The 12,267-nt window shown below is 43.3% G+C and overlaps 1 protein-coding gene across 1 annotated transcript in view; it reads left to right on the top strand.

Moving 5' to 3' along the window:
- Window positions 1-12,267, top strand: part of LOC144610004 (PH and SEC7 domain-containing protein 1-like) — a 120,198-nt gene that overhangs the window by 61,958 nt on the left and 45,973 nt on the right. The window contains 3 exon segments of the mRNA XM_078428440.1: window positions 1,324-1,436; window positions 5,115-5,173; window positions 8,937-9,026. Coding sequence (XP_078284566.1) covers window positions 1,324-1,436; window positions 5,115-5,173; window positions 8,937-9,026 — 262 coding nt within the window.

Genomic DNA, 12,267 nt, shown 5'->3' with positions numbered 1-12,267 from the left:
GTCATAGATGGATCCCTCACCTGCACCTCCTCTGCGTCCCGTAGTTATGCTTTCGCTCCCCTCCCCCCATCCAGTCGGAACAAGGACAGAGTTCCCCTGGTCCTCACCTTTCACCCCATCAGCATCCGCATCCAACAGATCATTCTCTGGCATTTCCGTCACCTCCAACATGGTCCCACCATCCAAAACATCCTCCCAGGAGATGTAACAGCTGTCCCTATACCTCCTCCCTCGCCCCCATCCAGGGACCCCAGCAGTCCTTCCAGGTGAGGCACAGGTTCACATGCACCTCATCTACTGTTCGCAATGTGGCCTCCTGTACATCAGCAAGACCAAGCGTAGACTCGCTGACCCTTGCACTGAACACTTTGCTCGGTCCGCCAGGGTCTATGGGATCTCTTGGTTTCTAACCGTTATAAACTCTTTCCCATTCCCATGCTGACCGTTTTACGCCCCCTCACCCCACTCCCCCAGATTAATCAATCTGCAGAAGGATCCTGAGCGGAAACATCACCTATCTACGGTCTCCAGGAATGCTGTCTGACCTGCTGCGTTACTCCAGCACTTTGTGTCTCTCTTTTTAAACCAGCATCTGCAGTGCCATCTTTCTACTGGTCCCAAATATCCACTACCAGCCTTTATCCCACCCCTTGCCTGCTGTTATACACTGGCACTCCTTCCTGTCTCCTCTCAGTCCTGATGCAGGGACTTGATATAAAATATCGACATCCACTTCTGCCTGCACAGATGCTGCTTGTCCTGCTGAGTTGCTCCAAAGTTCTGTTTTTTGGGTGAGATTCCAGCGTCCCTTTTTGTCACCTGGGACTCTGGTTTAATGTCTCATCCATAAGGCACTCTCTCTCTCTCTCTCTCCATGAAGCAGCAGGTGAGGATTGTACAATCTAGCTTCTGGAGTAGGTCTTGAACTTATTCCAAGGTGAGAATGCAACCCTCTGAGCCAAGATTGGCAAGCCAACCAAGATGCCCATTGGCACTCCAATCAAGACGCCCATTTAGACGCCAGCCAAGATGCCCATTTGGACCCTGGCCAAAATGCCAATTGTCACTCAGCACCCACAAGCTGTTTAATGACAGAATTAAGGTGAGGTAAGGATTTTGGCACAATTCCATGCTTCGATACCACTCGGGAGAGTGGGGCAGAACTCATATCAAACACAATATCCACCCCACAGACTCAGATGTTGCAGCTAATGGTGCGCACAAGCCCCTCGCAATGAGTTGTACAGGGCCCCTTTTTGTGTGTTTGGATGAAGGGATTTTGACCTGTAATTGATTGAGCAATGGTTTTGAATGTGGTTGCAGGGCATTCCTGAAGGAGTTTGCACTCATGGGGGAGACTCAGGAGAGGGAGCGCGTGCTGATCCACTTTTCGCACAGATACCACCAGTGCAATCCGGACACCATCTCCGCAGAGGGTAGGTGGAGTCTGCTGAGATAGCAGTGAGGGTCTGTGCTGAGGAATCTGCCTTCCTACCCCTCTGTAAAGCCCTGTGGAAAAGTTCAAAGGCACAGTGCCTTCCCAATAAATGAAAGCTTTCTCTAAAGCAGCAGTAACATTTGAAGCAGAATTGATCAGAAAGATTTTACTCTGGCTTTGAGGCTGAATTATTTGTTAGCATGTCCTTGCGCTGTAAGTAGCACAATTTACTGAACAGAACACTCAAGAGTGTTGACTTGTCATATCTATTGGAAATGGAATAATGAAATTCTCACTTGCTGCCACTTTACAGGCACATTAACACAATAAATACCACTGGGGAGTCCAGAACCAGGGGCCACAGTTTAAGAATAAGGGGTAGGCCATTTAGAACAGAGATGAGGAAAAACTTTTTTAGTCAGAGTTGTGAATCTGTGGAATTCTCTGCCTCAGAGGGCAGTGGAGGCCAATTCTCTGAATACATTCAAGAGAGAGCTAGATAGAGCTCTTAAGGATAGCGGAGTCAGGGGGTATGGGGAGAAGGCAGGAACGGGGTACTGATTGAGAATGATCAGCCATGATCACATAGAATGGCGGTGCTGGCTCGAAGGGCCGAATGGCCTACTCCTGCACCTATCGTCTATTGTCTAAATAAATAGAAAATAATTAATAATACAATAAATTCTCAGTAATACTGGGTAATCAGACAATAATGATGTACTAGGTTACCAGATCAAAATAGTGCACTGTATGCATAACAACACTCTTCAAAGTCTTGAACAAGCCCAAATGCTTCATCAGAAATCCCAACTCAAACACAACACATTGTGTCAGGTTCTGTTTAGCTCAGGGTGTCTATTCAGACTCTGTTTACTTCAAGTTTATGGGTGCTTATTCAACCAACTATCTTTCAAACATTGTATACACCTATCTCTGCTCCTTCCCCTGGTAACTCATTCCAAATATCCACCACCCTAAATGAAAGAACTTGCCCCTTAGATCCCCTTTAAATCTTTTCCCATTCTCCTTGAAACTATATGCCCTCTATGGATAAATGTTGCCCTCGCATGTGCTTAAAGAGTTGATGCCTTGCAGATTGTTTAACAGAATTTCAACTCGATAACAAAAGAGGCTCATAACAAAACTCATGAGGTTTAGTAACTTCACACATCGAGCTGTGAATTGCAGAAACACATCCTTCTGTTCAGCATATCTTGTGATTATGCCGTAGTGAAACTGTACTCCTAATTCTGTAACTTTTCTCTGTTCTCAATTCATCTTATTCTCCCCACCCCTCCACTAAACTCAGGAACAGCATCTTCCCCTCTGTTGTCAGGCTTTGGAACGATCCTTCCGTAATGCAGGGTACTGTCTGATTCAATATTGATCTATGAAACTGATGCGCTACAATGTAGAGAACTATATTCTGCACCCTGTATCTTCTCCTTTGTTCTGTCTATTAAACTTGAGTTTGACCTCACTGGATTTATGTATAGTATTATCTGATCTGATTGAATAGCATACCAAACAAAGCTTTGCGCTCTACCTCAATAAACGTGACAATAATGAACCTAAGCTAACCTACCCCCACCCCTCTGCCCTGAAGCATTTTCTTCACCAAACTTATTAAATATTGACATGTGGGTTTAGGTGATTTTGTTTTATGCAGGAATATTAAAATTTCAGAATAAACTAGGGACGTGTGGTGTTAATATACAATCTGTCATGGGCTAATTGAATGCTGGCCGAGCTTTCATAGATGAGGACGAATTAACCTCCTTACTAGACCAGAGACTTGTTAAAGGTTGGGTCCTTAATATAGAGGTTGCCAGATTTACCTCTTCATTGTAAGAACTGAATTTAAAATTTGGAAATTTTGATATATGAGCTTGTTTTATTTATTTATTTTGTAAACAAAGTCTTGCCATAGGAAGTTGGAATAACTCAGCCGGTCAGGCAGCATCTCTGGAGAAAAGGAATAAGTGACGTTTCGGGTTGAGACCCTTCCCGAAATATCACCTATTTCTTTTCTCCAGATATGCTGCTTGATCTGCTGAGTTACTCCAGCTTTTTGTGTGTATCTTTGGTTTAAACCAACATCTGCAGTTCCTTCCTAGACTTACAATAGGAGGTCTGCTTGGATATGAGTGAAAATCGGACTCAAATTCAACCCAACCCTGTGTACTCTAGAAGTCTCCCCCGTGCCCTGTTTAAAGCATGGAGTGATGTTGATCTGATTGCCCTTCTCTGGTACCGAGATGGTTGGCACGCCTTGACCCAAGGTGAATACATGCCTCGATCTATTCCCAATGCCCATTTCTTGGCCAGGTGGCAAGCGGACTACCCATTGCCGTGATCCTGAATAACTTGGAGGCAAAGTCAGTGGATGTATTTAAGACGGAGATAGATAGATTCTTAATTAGCACGGGTGTCAGATGTTATGGGGAGAAGACAGGAGATTGGGGTTATCATATCATATCATATCATATATCTACAGCCGGAAACAGGCCTTTTCGGCCCTCCAAGTCCGTGCCGCCCAGTGATCCCCGTACATTAACACTATCCTACACCCACTAGGGACAATTTTTACATTTACCCAGCCAATTAACCTACATACCTGTACGTCTTTGGAGTGTGGGAGGAAACCGAAGATCTCGGAGAAAACCCACGCAGGTCACGGGGAGAACGTACAAACTCCTTACAGTGCAGCACCCGTAGTCAGGATCGAACTTGAGTCTCCGGCGCTGCATTCGCTGTAAAGCAGCAACTCTACCGCTGCGCTACCGTGCCGCCCTAGGAGGAAGAGATAGATCAGCCATGATTGAATGGCGGAGTGGACTTGATGGGCCGAATGGCCTAATTCTTCTCTTATCTCTTATGAACTCTGGTGGTGATATTCATGTAATGCCCAGTTCAAAAATGAAAAGCAGAAGTATGTTCCATGCTCTTCAAATCGAATCCCATCCTCATTAATAGATTTTATAATTAGTGGAGACTGTCTCACCGAGAGACAGTGTCGCCTCGAGTGCTTAAGATGATGTATGGTGGCATCATGGTGTTGACATTGCGTGTCTGAAATTCATTACACTGAAGTTAATGGAATGAAATTCGAGGCAATGCCATCGTTACGATGCAGCACATTTAATGATACCACACAGGGATGGATTTCTAGACATCTATTTTCATCTTTGGTGACTCATCTCATTATAACGTTTACAAATCTGCACCATTTCTTAACCTTCATCTAAAGAAGACAGGCAGCATGCCCGGACTGTAAGGTAGAGGAATGTTGGCATATTTAATGGGCATCCTAAAACCATATGAACACCAGAAATGAATATAGAGGTAATAATTGATTCTCATGTCAAATTTCTTTAGGATTAACCAAATGGGTGATGACCAAATGGTCATATATACTTGAGCCATAAAATGCTGAAGTACCTCAGTGGGTCAAGCTGCATCTCTGGAGAACATGGGCAGGTGACATTTTGGTTTGGGACCTTTCTTCAAAATTAGAGATGATTCTGAAGAAGAGTCCTGCCCTGAAGCATCACCTATCCACTTTCTCCAGGAATGCTGCCTGACCTGCTGAGTTGCTCCAGCGCTTTGTCTTTTTTTGTTAACCGGCATCTGCAGTTCCTTGTTCCTACATTATCTACTCTCTTTATTTTTGCAGATGGCATACACACACTTACTTGTGCACTAATGCTGCTAAACACAGACCTTCACGGACATGTGAGTACGAAAGCAAGTCTGCTAATTATACATCTCCTGCCACCGTGTCTCAAAGAGCTTTGTAGACTATGAACTATCATCATCATCGTAATGTGACTGCCAATTTAAGCACAACAAGCTTCCACAGAAATGCGATTGTGACAGAATGCTGCTAGTTTTTAAATCACTGAAGGATAGATATTGAGCAGAACAGGCAGACAATAGGTGCAGGAGTAGGCCATTCGGCCCTTCAAGCCAGCACCACCATTCAATGTGATCATGGCTGATCATTCTCAATCAGTACCCCGTTCCTGCCTTTTGCCCATACCCACTGACTCCGCTATCCTTAATAGCTCCATCTAGCTCCCTCTTGAATGCATTCAGAAAACTGGCCTCCACTGCCTTCTGAGGCAGAGAATTCCACAAATCTACAACTCTCTGACTGAAAAAGTTTTTCCTCATCTCAGTTCCAAATGGCCTACCCCTTATTCTTAAATTGTGGCCCCTTGTTCAGGACTCCCCCAACATTGGGAACATGTTTCCTGCCTCTAACGTGTCCAACCCCTTAATAATCTTATATGTTTCGATAAGATCCCCTCTCATTCTTCTAAATTCCAGTGTATACAAGCCTAGTCGCTCCAATCTTTCAACATACGACAGTCCCGCCATTCCGGGAATTAACCTAGTAAACCTACGCTGCACGCCCTCAATAGCAAGAATATCCTTCCTCAAATTTGGAGACCAAAACTGCACACTACTCCAGGTGCGGTCTCACTAGGGCCCTGTACATCTGCAGAAGGACCTCTTTGCTCCTATAGGCAGCGAACTGTTGACCTACCAAAGGTATCACACAGTAACCTCTCTTCCCAATGGTGACACTGCATAGACTATTATTGTTATTATTGCAGTAAGAATGTCATTGTTCTATCTGGGACACATGACAATAAAACATTCTTGACTCTTGGCTTCTGATGGTGCAACTCTCCTGCAGTACAGCAGGTGGTATCAGGCTGCAGGTTTATGCTGAAGTCCTGATTCGGAAGCGAGGGAGCTGTTTTAAGCCAATAGAGCAAATGTTTAAATCTACATAAAATGAAAAGGTGATTATTCAGAGAAAAGGGAGAGAGTTGCAGGGTTTTTAGTGGGTTTTTGAAGGGATGATATTGTTGTCAGATTTCTGAGTGGGGTTTCAGAGAGAGATTTATTTTTCTGATGTCATTAAAGCACATTCTTTCCCTCTAACTACAATAGTTCTTTAGTCAGAGGGTGATGAATCTGTGGAATTCTTTGCCACAGAAGGCCGTGGAGGCCGTCAGTGGATATTTTTAAGGCACAGATAGATCTATTCTTCATTAGTACAGGTGTCAGTGGTTATGGGGAGAAGGCAGGAGAATGGGGTTAGGAGGGAGAGATAGATCAGTCATGATAGAATGGCAGACTTGATGGGCAGAATGGCCTAATTCTGCTCCTATCACTTATGATCTGATGAAAGGCCTGTTTCCATGCTGTGTCTCCCAACTAAACTAAAAGCTCATGCTTTGAAAGTTACTTTTTGCATAAATCATGTGTTGATGATGAAATTTGCCACCGACTTCAATTATCCTGCAAAGCTTTTAAGTGAGCATGGAAAAGGATGCTTAAGGATCTTCAGTCTAGAACAAAACTCAGCAGTGACTCCTGCTGCCTTGCATTCTACAGAGCCATGGACTCCAGACAGCATGAACCTCATGAAACTGGAAAGATGCATCCGTACTCCACAAAATTCTCCTAATGCATTGGAGAGCAAACTAGAGTCACAGCACGGAAAAAGCCTTTTGTTCCAACTTATCCACGCCGACCAAGATGCCCCATCTAATGTCCGTACCCATTCCAAAGTCCCAAGCCATTGAAGCCACATGATTGGCAACATTGACAGGTTATATTATTTGCATGCCCAGTAACAAATGCAATCTTTGTCGGAAGGAATTGCCAATTGGACAGAGGAAAATATTTGAGATTGTTTACAAGCGCCCTTGAACAAAATTGATTTTGGGAAACCCTGGGTTCCTGATCATTCAAAATGGAGAAGCAGCAATGGAGATAGCATTGGGAACTTCTAGTTGATGCATTGAGACCAGACAAAAACCAGCGTAAATAGCAGAAAGAACACGCCAGCTCACACCCTGTACACCTACTCCATCAGGCATCTGCCCCATTGATGGAAGGGTCTGAGGTGCCCTCATCACTCACCTCAGAATCTATTATAGCGAAGGGGAAGTAATTCACCCTCCATTCTGACAGATTGCCTAATTCCTTTTTCACCACTCATTTGTTATTCACCTTGATTCTCTACACATCAGTGTCCTTGTCTAACAAAATCTATCATGATTGGGCAGTCATGGTGGAGCAGCAGTAGAGTTGCTGCCGTACAGCAAATGCAGCGCCAGAGACCCGGGTTTAATCCCGACTACGGGTGCTGTCTGTACGGAGATTGTATATTCTCCCCGTGACCTGCGTGGGTTTTCTCCGAGATCTTCGGTTTCCTCCCACACTCCAAAGACGTACAGGTTTGTAGGTTTATTGGCCTGGTACATGTAAAAAAATTGTCCCTAGTGGGTGTAGGATAGTGTTAATGTGCGGGGATCGCTGGTCGGCGCGGACCCGGTGGGCCGAAGTGCCTGTTTCTGCGCTGTATCGCTAAACTAAAATCTTTTAAGATTAGATGTGCAATCTTTATCTTCTTCTTATCCCCTCCACCTCAACTCCTTGTGTGAGGAGAGGGTTCAAAATTTTGAATAAGTGATTGGTGGCACCAAGCCCAAGGTCTGGTTTTGAACATGCCCATTTGTTCTGGACTCCCACACTGAGGATATGATTAAAGAAAATCTAAAAAAAGTGCAAATGTTGGAAATCTGAAATAAAAACAGAAAATTATTCCTTTTAGCTCCAGGTTGCGCAAATGGTCACAAACAGACAAATAAAAGCAAAGTGAATACAAAGTGCAGGAGAAAATGTTCCCGATGTTGGGGGAGTCCAGAACCAGGGATCACAGTTTAAGAATAAGGGGTAGGCCATTTAGGACTGAGATGAGGAAAATCTTTTTCACCCAGAGAATTGTAAATCTGTAGAATTCTCTGCCACAGAAGGCAGTGGAGGCCAATTCACTGGATGTTTTCCAAGTGAGAGTTAGATTTAGCTCCTTGGGCTAATAGAATCAAGGGATATGGGGAAAAAGCAGGAAAGGGGTACTGATTTTGGATGATCAGCCATGATCATATTGAATGGACGGTGCTGGCTCGAAGGGTTGAATGGCCTACTCCTGCTCCTATTTTTGGTGTTTTTATGTTTCTACCCCATCTGTGCTCCATCTCCCCACAGTAGATGGTTCAATGGTTCTTTATTATCGCATGTACCGATGTACAATGAAATTCTTTTTTTTCCATACAGTTCAAATTATTATTATACATCAGCACAATCACAGATTAAGTACAAAATGTATAGAAATAGCCCACTGAGAACATATACAAGAGTCACCAGTTTTTGGCACCATTTTCAAAGTCTCCATTTGACCTTATTTTCAAAAGAAGATAGTTTTCTATAAATATAAGAAAATAACTGCAGATGCTGGTACAAATCGAAGGTATTTATTCACAAAATGCTGGAGTAACTCAGCAGGTCAGGCAGCATCTCGGGAGAGAAGGAATGGGCGACGTTTCGGGTCGAGACCCTTCTTCAGTTTTCTATAAAGCACAGTAGACGTTGTGTGGTGCTTTGTACATGAACCTTTTTTCTTTACTGATTGCAGAATATTGGCAAAAGGATGTCTTGCTCCGACTTCATTGCAAACCTAGAAGGACTGAATGATGGTAAAGACTTCCCTAAAGATTTGCTCAAGGTAAAATGATTCATTGAAATGATCACAGCATCAGGAGGAGACCATTTACCTCCCGAGGTCTCGTCTCCCATTCAGTCAGAGTGCTGCTGACCTGTACTACTTCATTTATGTCTGATCGGTGGAATGAATTTCAGAGACAGAGTACAAGAAAATGAAGCAACTATGCTGCATGGAGACACAAGAGACTGTTGATGCTAGGATCTGGAGCAAAAAGCAAGCTGCTGGAGGAATTCATCAGGTCAGGCAGTATCTGTGGGAGGCAAAGGGATGGTCAAAATCTTGGGTACAGCATCAGGTCAGTCCAGAAACCACCAACTACCTCAGATGCTGCCTGATTTGCAGAGTTCCTTCAGCAGTTTATTTTGTTGCAGCTACGTAAAGCCATTAACACTCTTGGCTAATGATAATTTTCTATTAGTCTTGGGGCACCATATTCTTCAGCAAAAATCTATCAATCTTAGATTTAAAATGAGTGACCTGGCTTTGCCTGGTGTTTGTGAAAGAGAGTTCTACTGCCTTTGGCAAGATAGATGATCCCATTTTTCTTCATTGAAATCCAATTGCCGCAGCTTTGTCTGTTCATTATCTTCACTATCTCTTTGTAATTTAATGCTGTCACCACATTGTTTACAATGCCACTTTTCTTTGAGTTAGTGGCAAATAGACATGTGTTTTCTAGTCTCAGAGTTTTATTGTGACTTCTGTGTGGATTGAGTGCAGCAGGTTTTATTTTAATCATATCATTTTTGCTTCTTCTAAATATAACAATTCTGACTACTTGTCAACAGTAACAAAGATCAGGACAGTAAAGTAACTCGAGTTTATTCGGCAGATTTGCTGCAGCTGTAGACATGCTTGTTTTCCTTCTGAACATGCTGTTGGATAGTTCTTGTGTAATAACTGAGTGGACTGGTATTGCATTAATGAACCAAGCATGGACACAAATTAAATTCATGCTCAAACAGACCAGCTACGATTACATCAATGCACTAGAAACTGTCTGATGCTTCAACATCGATGTGGCTGTGGGTGGTCTAGTTTTCACCCACATTCTAAAGATGAGCTTCTGATACAATAATTAGCTTCTTGCTCCTCGATATCCTGGCCAATTTGTGAATCCATTGCTTATCTGAATTTGGGTCCAATTGATACAATACAATACAATACAATACAATATATCTTTATTGTCATTGTACAGGGGTACAACGAGATTGGGAATGCGTCTCCAATACGATACAATAAATTAATTAGTTAGTCAGTATTAATTTAAGCAACCCAATGAAACAAATGAGACCAGTTTTAAAACAGAATAAAGTGCAAGTAGATCTGTGCCGGATCACTGTGCGATGTGACCATCCGGCTCAGCAGCACCGGTTCATAGCTGCTATGGCCCTGGGGATGAAGCTGTTCCTGAGTCTGGAGGTGCGGGCGTATAATGTCATAGAATCATGGAGATACAACACATGAACAGCTCCTACGACCCACTCAGTCTGCACTCATTTATCATACAAGTCCTATCCTCAACCTATCTTATTTTCCCCACATTCCCATCACCTGCCACCTACATTCCAACACTCGCTCATTATCATGGGACAATTTCATAAGTTCATAAGTAATAGGCCATTTGGCCCATCAAGTCTACTCCGCCATTCAATCATGGCTGAGCTATCTCTTCCTCCTAACCCCATTCTCTTGCCTTCTCTCCATAACCCCTGGCACCCGTCTAATCTCCGTACTAATTTACAGTGACGAATTGAATAACAAACCCTCCACAGTTTTTAGCATGTAGGAGGGAACCAAAGCACCAGGAGGAAATGTATGTTGTCAAAAAAAATTTGAGCAAGCACCACACACAGCAACATAGGTCAGGATTGAACCTAGGTCTGTCAAATTGTGAGGCAGCAACTCAACGACACATGTTATTGTGATGCTTCTGGTCATCAAAGACTTGTAATTCTCAGATAAGTGAAACGCCTTTTATATTGTTCTCCTGCAGAGAATATGGCAGATAAAATGAAGGGCTTACGAGATGCTGATGTAGCAAAGTTCTCTTCTTGCAAGATTATTAGCCTTAAATATGAAAGCCACTAATAATTCCAGCAAGGAATGAAAGAGAGAATTATTTAAAGGAGTGCTGTGCATGTAGAACTAATTGATGCATTTAGAGGAACACGAGAAACAAAGACAACATCTTGCAACCAAGCATGCACAGTGGACAGTTGGATTATGTCAGGCGAACACAAATTGATTTTACAGTCCGTTTAGTCACACTGATGTGCCTTCTGATAAGTTAATAGGCTTCTGTAAATCTTCCTAGCTCAGGTGGGTTGCAGGATCTGATGTGGTGGGTGAGAGTTGTGGAGAGATGAGGAAGGTTCCACATTCTCATTCTCCAAAAAGTGTTCTAAAGCCTATGAAAAATGTTTAAACCTTTGAAGGATTCTGGAGAGATTATTTGCACTGTAACACATTATTACATTATATTCTGAAGAAGGGTCCCAATCTGCAATGCCACCTGTCCATTTGCTCCAGAGATTCTTCCTGACCCACTGAGTTACTCCCACACTTTGTGTGTTTTGTCTTGTAAACCAGTATCAGCATTTCCTTGTGTCTGCACTACATTCAGCTTTCTGCTTATTTTCTCTTGTGCAGTACTTGTCTCTTGTCTGGTTCCATTGTGTCTGGATATCACACTAAGTCAAAGCTTTTAGCTATATCTTCGGTACATATGACCAGGGTAAAACAGCACCAATACCAATGCTCCAGATCTAGACAGCATCTCTGGCAATGTAGTGCTCTCCAGCTTAACGCAGCAGTAGCAGCAGCAAGGCTCTGATGCTCTAATCTGGAGAAGAACTGATACTCCCCAATCTTCCAGCTCAGGCTTGAACATCACCCACTGAGCCTGGCTGACACCACTTGCCACCTGTCCTCAGCCATTCAATCCTTCCCCCCTGGGGATTTGTGCTGGAGCTCCTCCAAGGACGATGTTATGTCCATGAGTTGTGGTTGCTGAATACAGAAAACAGTGTAGAGTTGAAGCAGAGACACAAGGAATTGCGGATGCTGAAATCTTGAGCAAAACGCAAAGTGCTGAGGAACTCAATAGGTTGGGACCCAATGTTTTGGTTCGGGTCCCTTCTTCAGACTGATGTTGAAGCAGAGTTTTACATGACCATAAAGTAACTTTTATTCTCTTTGAAAAATTGAAAATAAAACCGGCAGATACTGGAAGTCTGAA

The sequence above is a fragment of the Rhinoraja longicauda genome, chromosome 35 (genome assembly GCF_053455715.1).
Source record: "Rhinoraja longicauda isolate Sanriku21f chromosome 35, sRhiLon1.1, whole genome shotgun sequence".
Lineage (NCBI taxonomy): Eukaryota > Metazoa > Chordata > Chondrichthyes > Rajiformes > Arhynchobatidae > Rhinoraja > Rhinoraja longicauda.
This window is presented reverse-complemented; position numbering and strand designations above follow the sequence as displayed.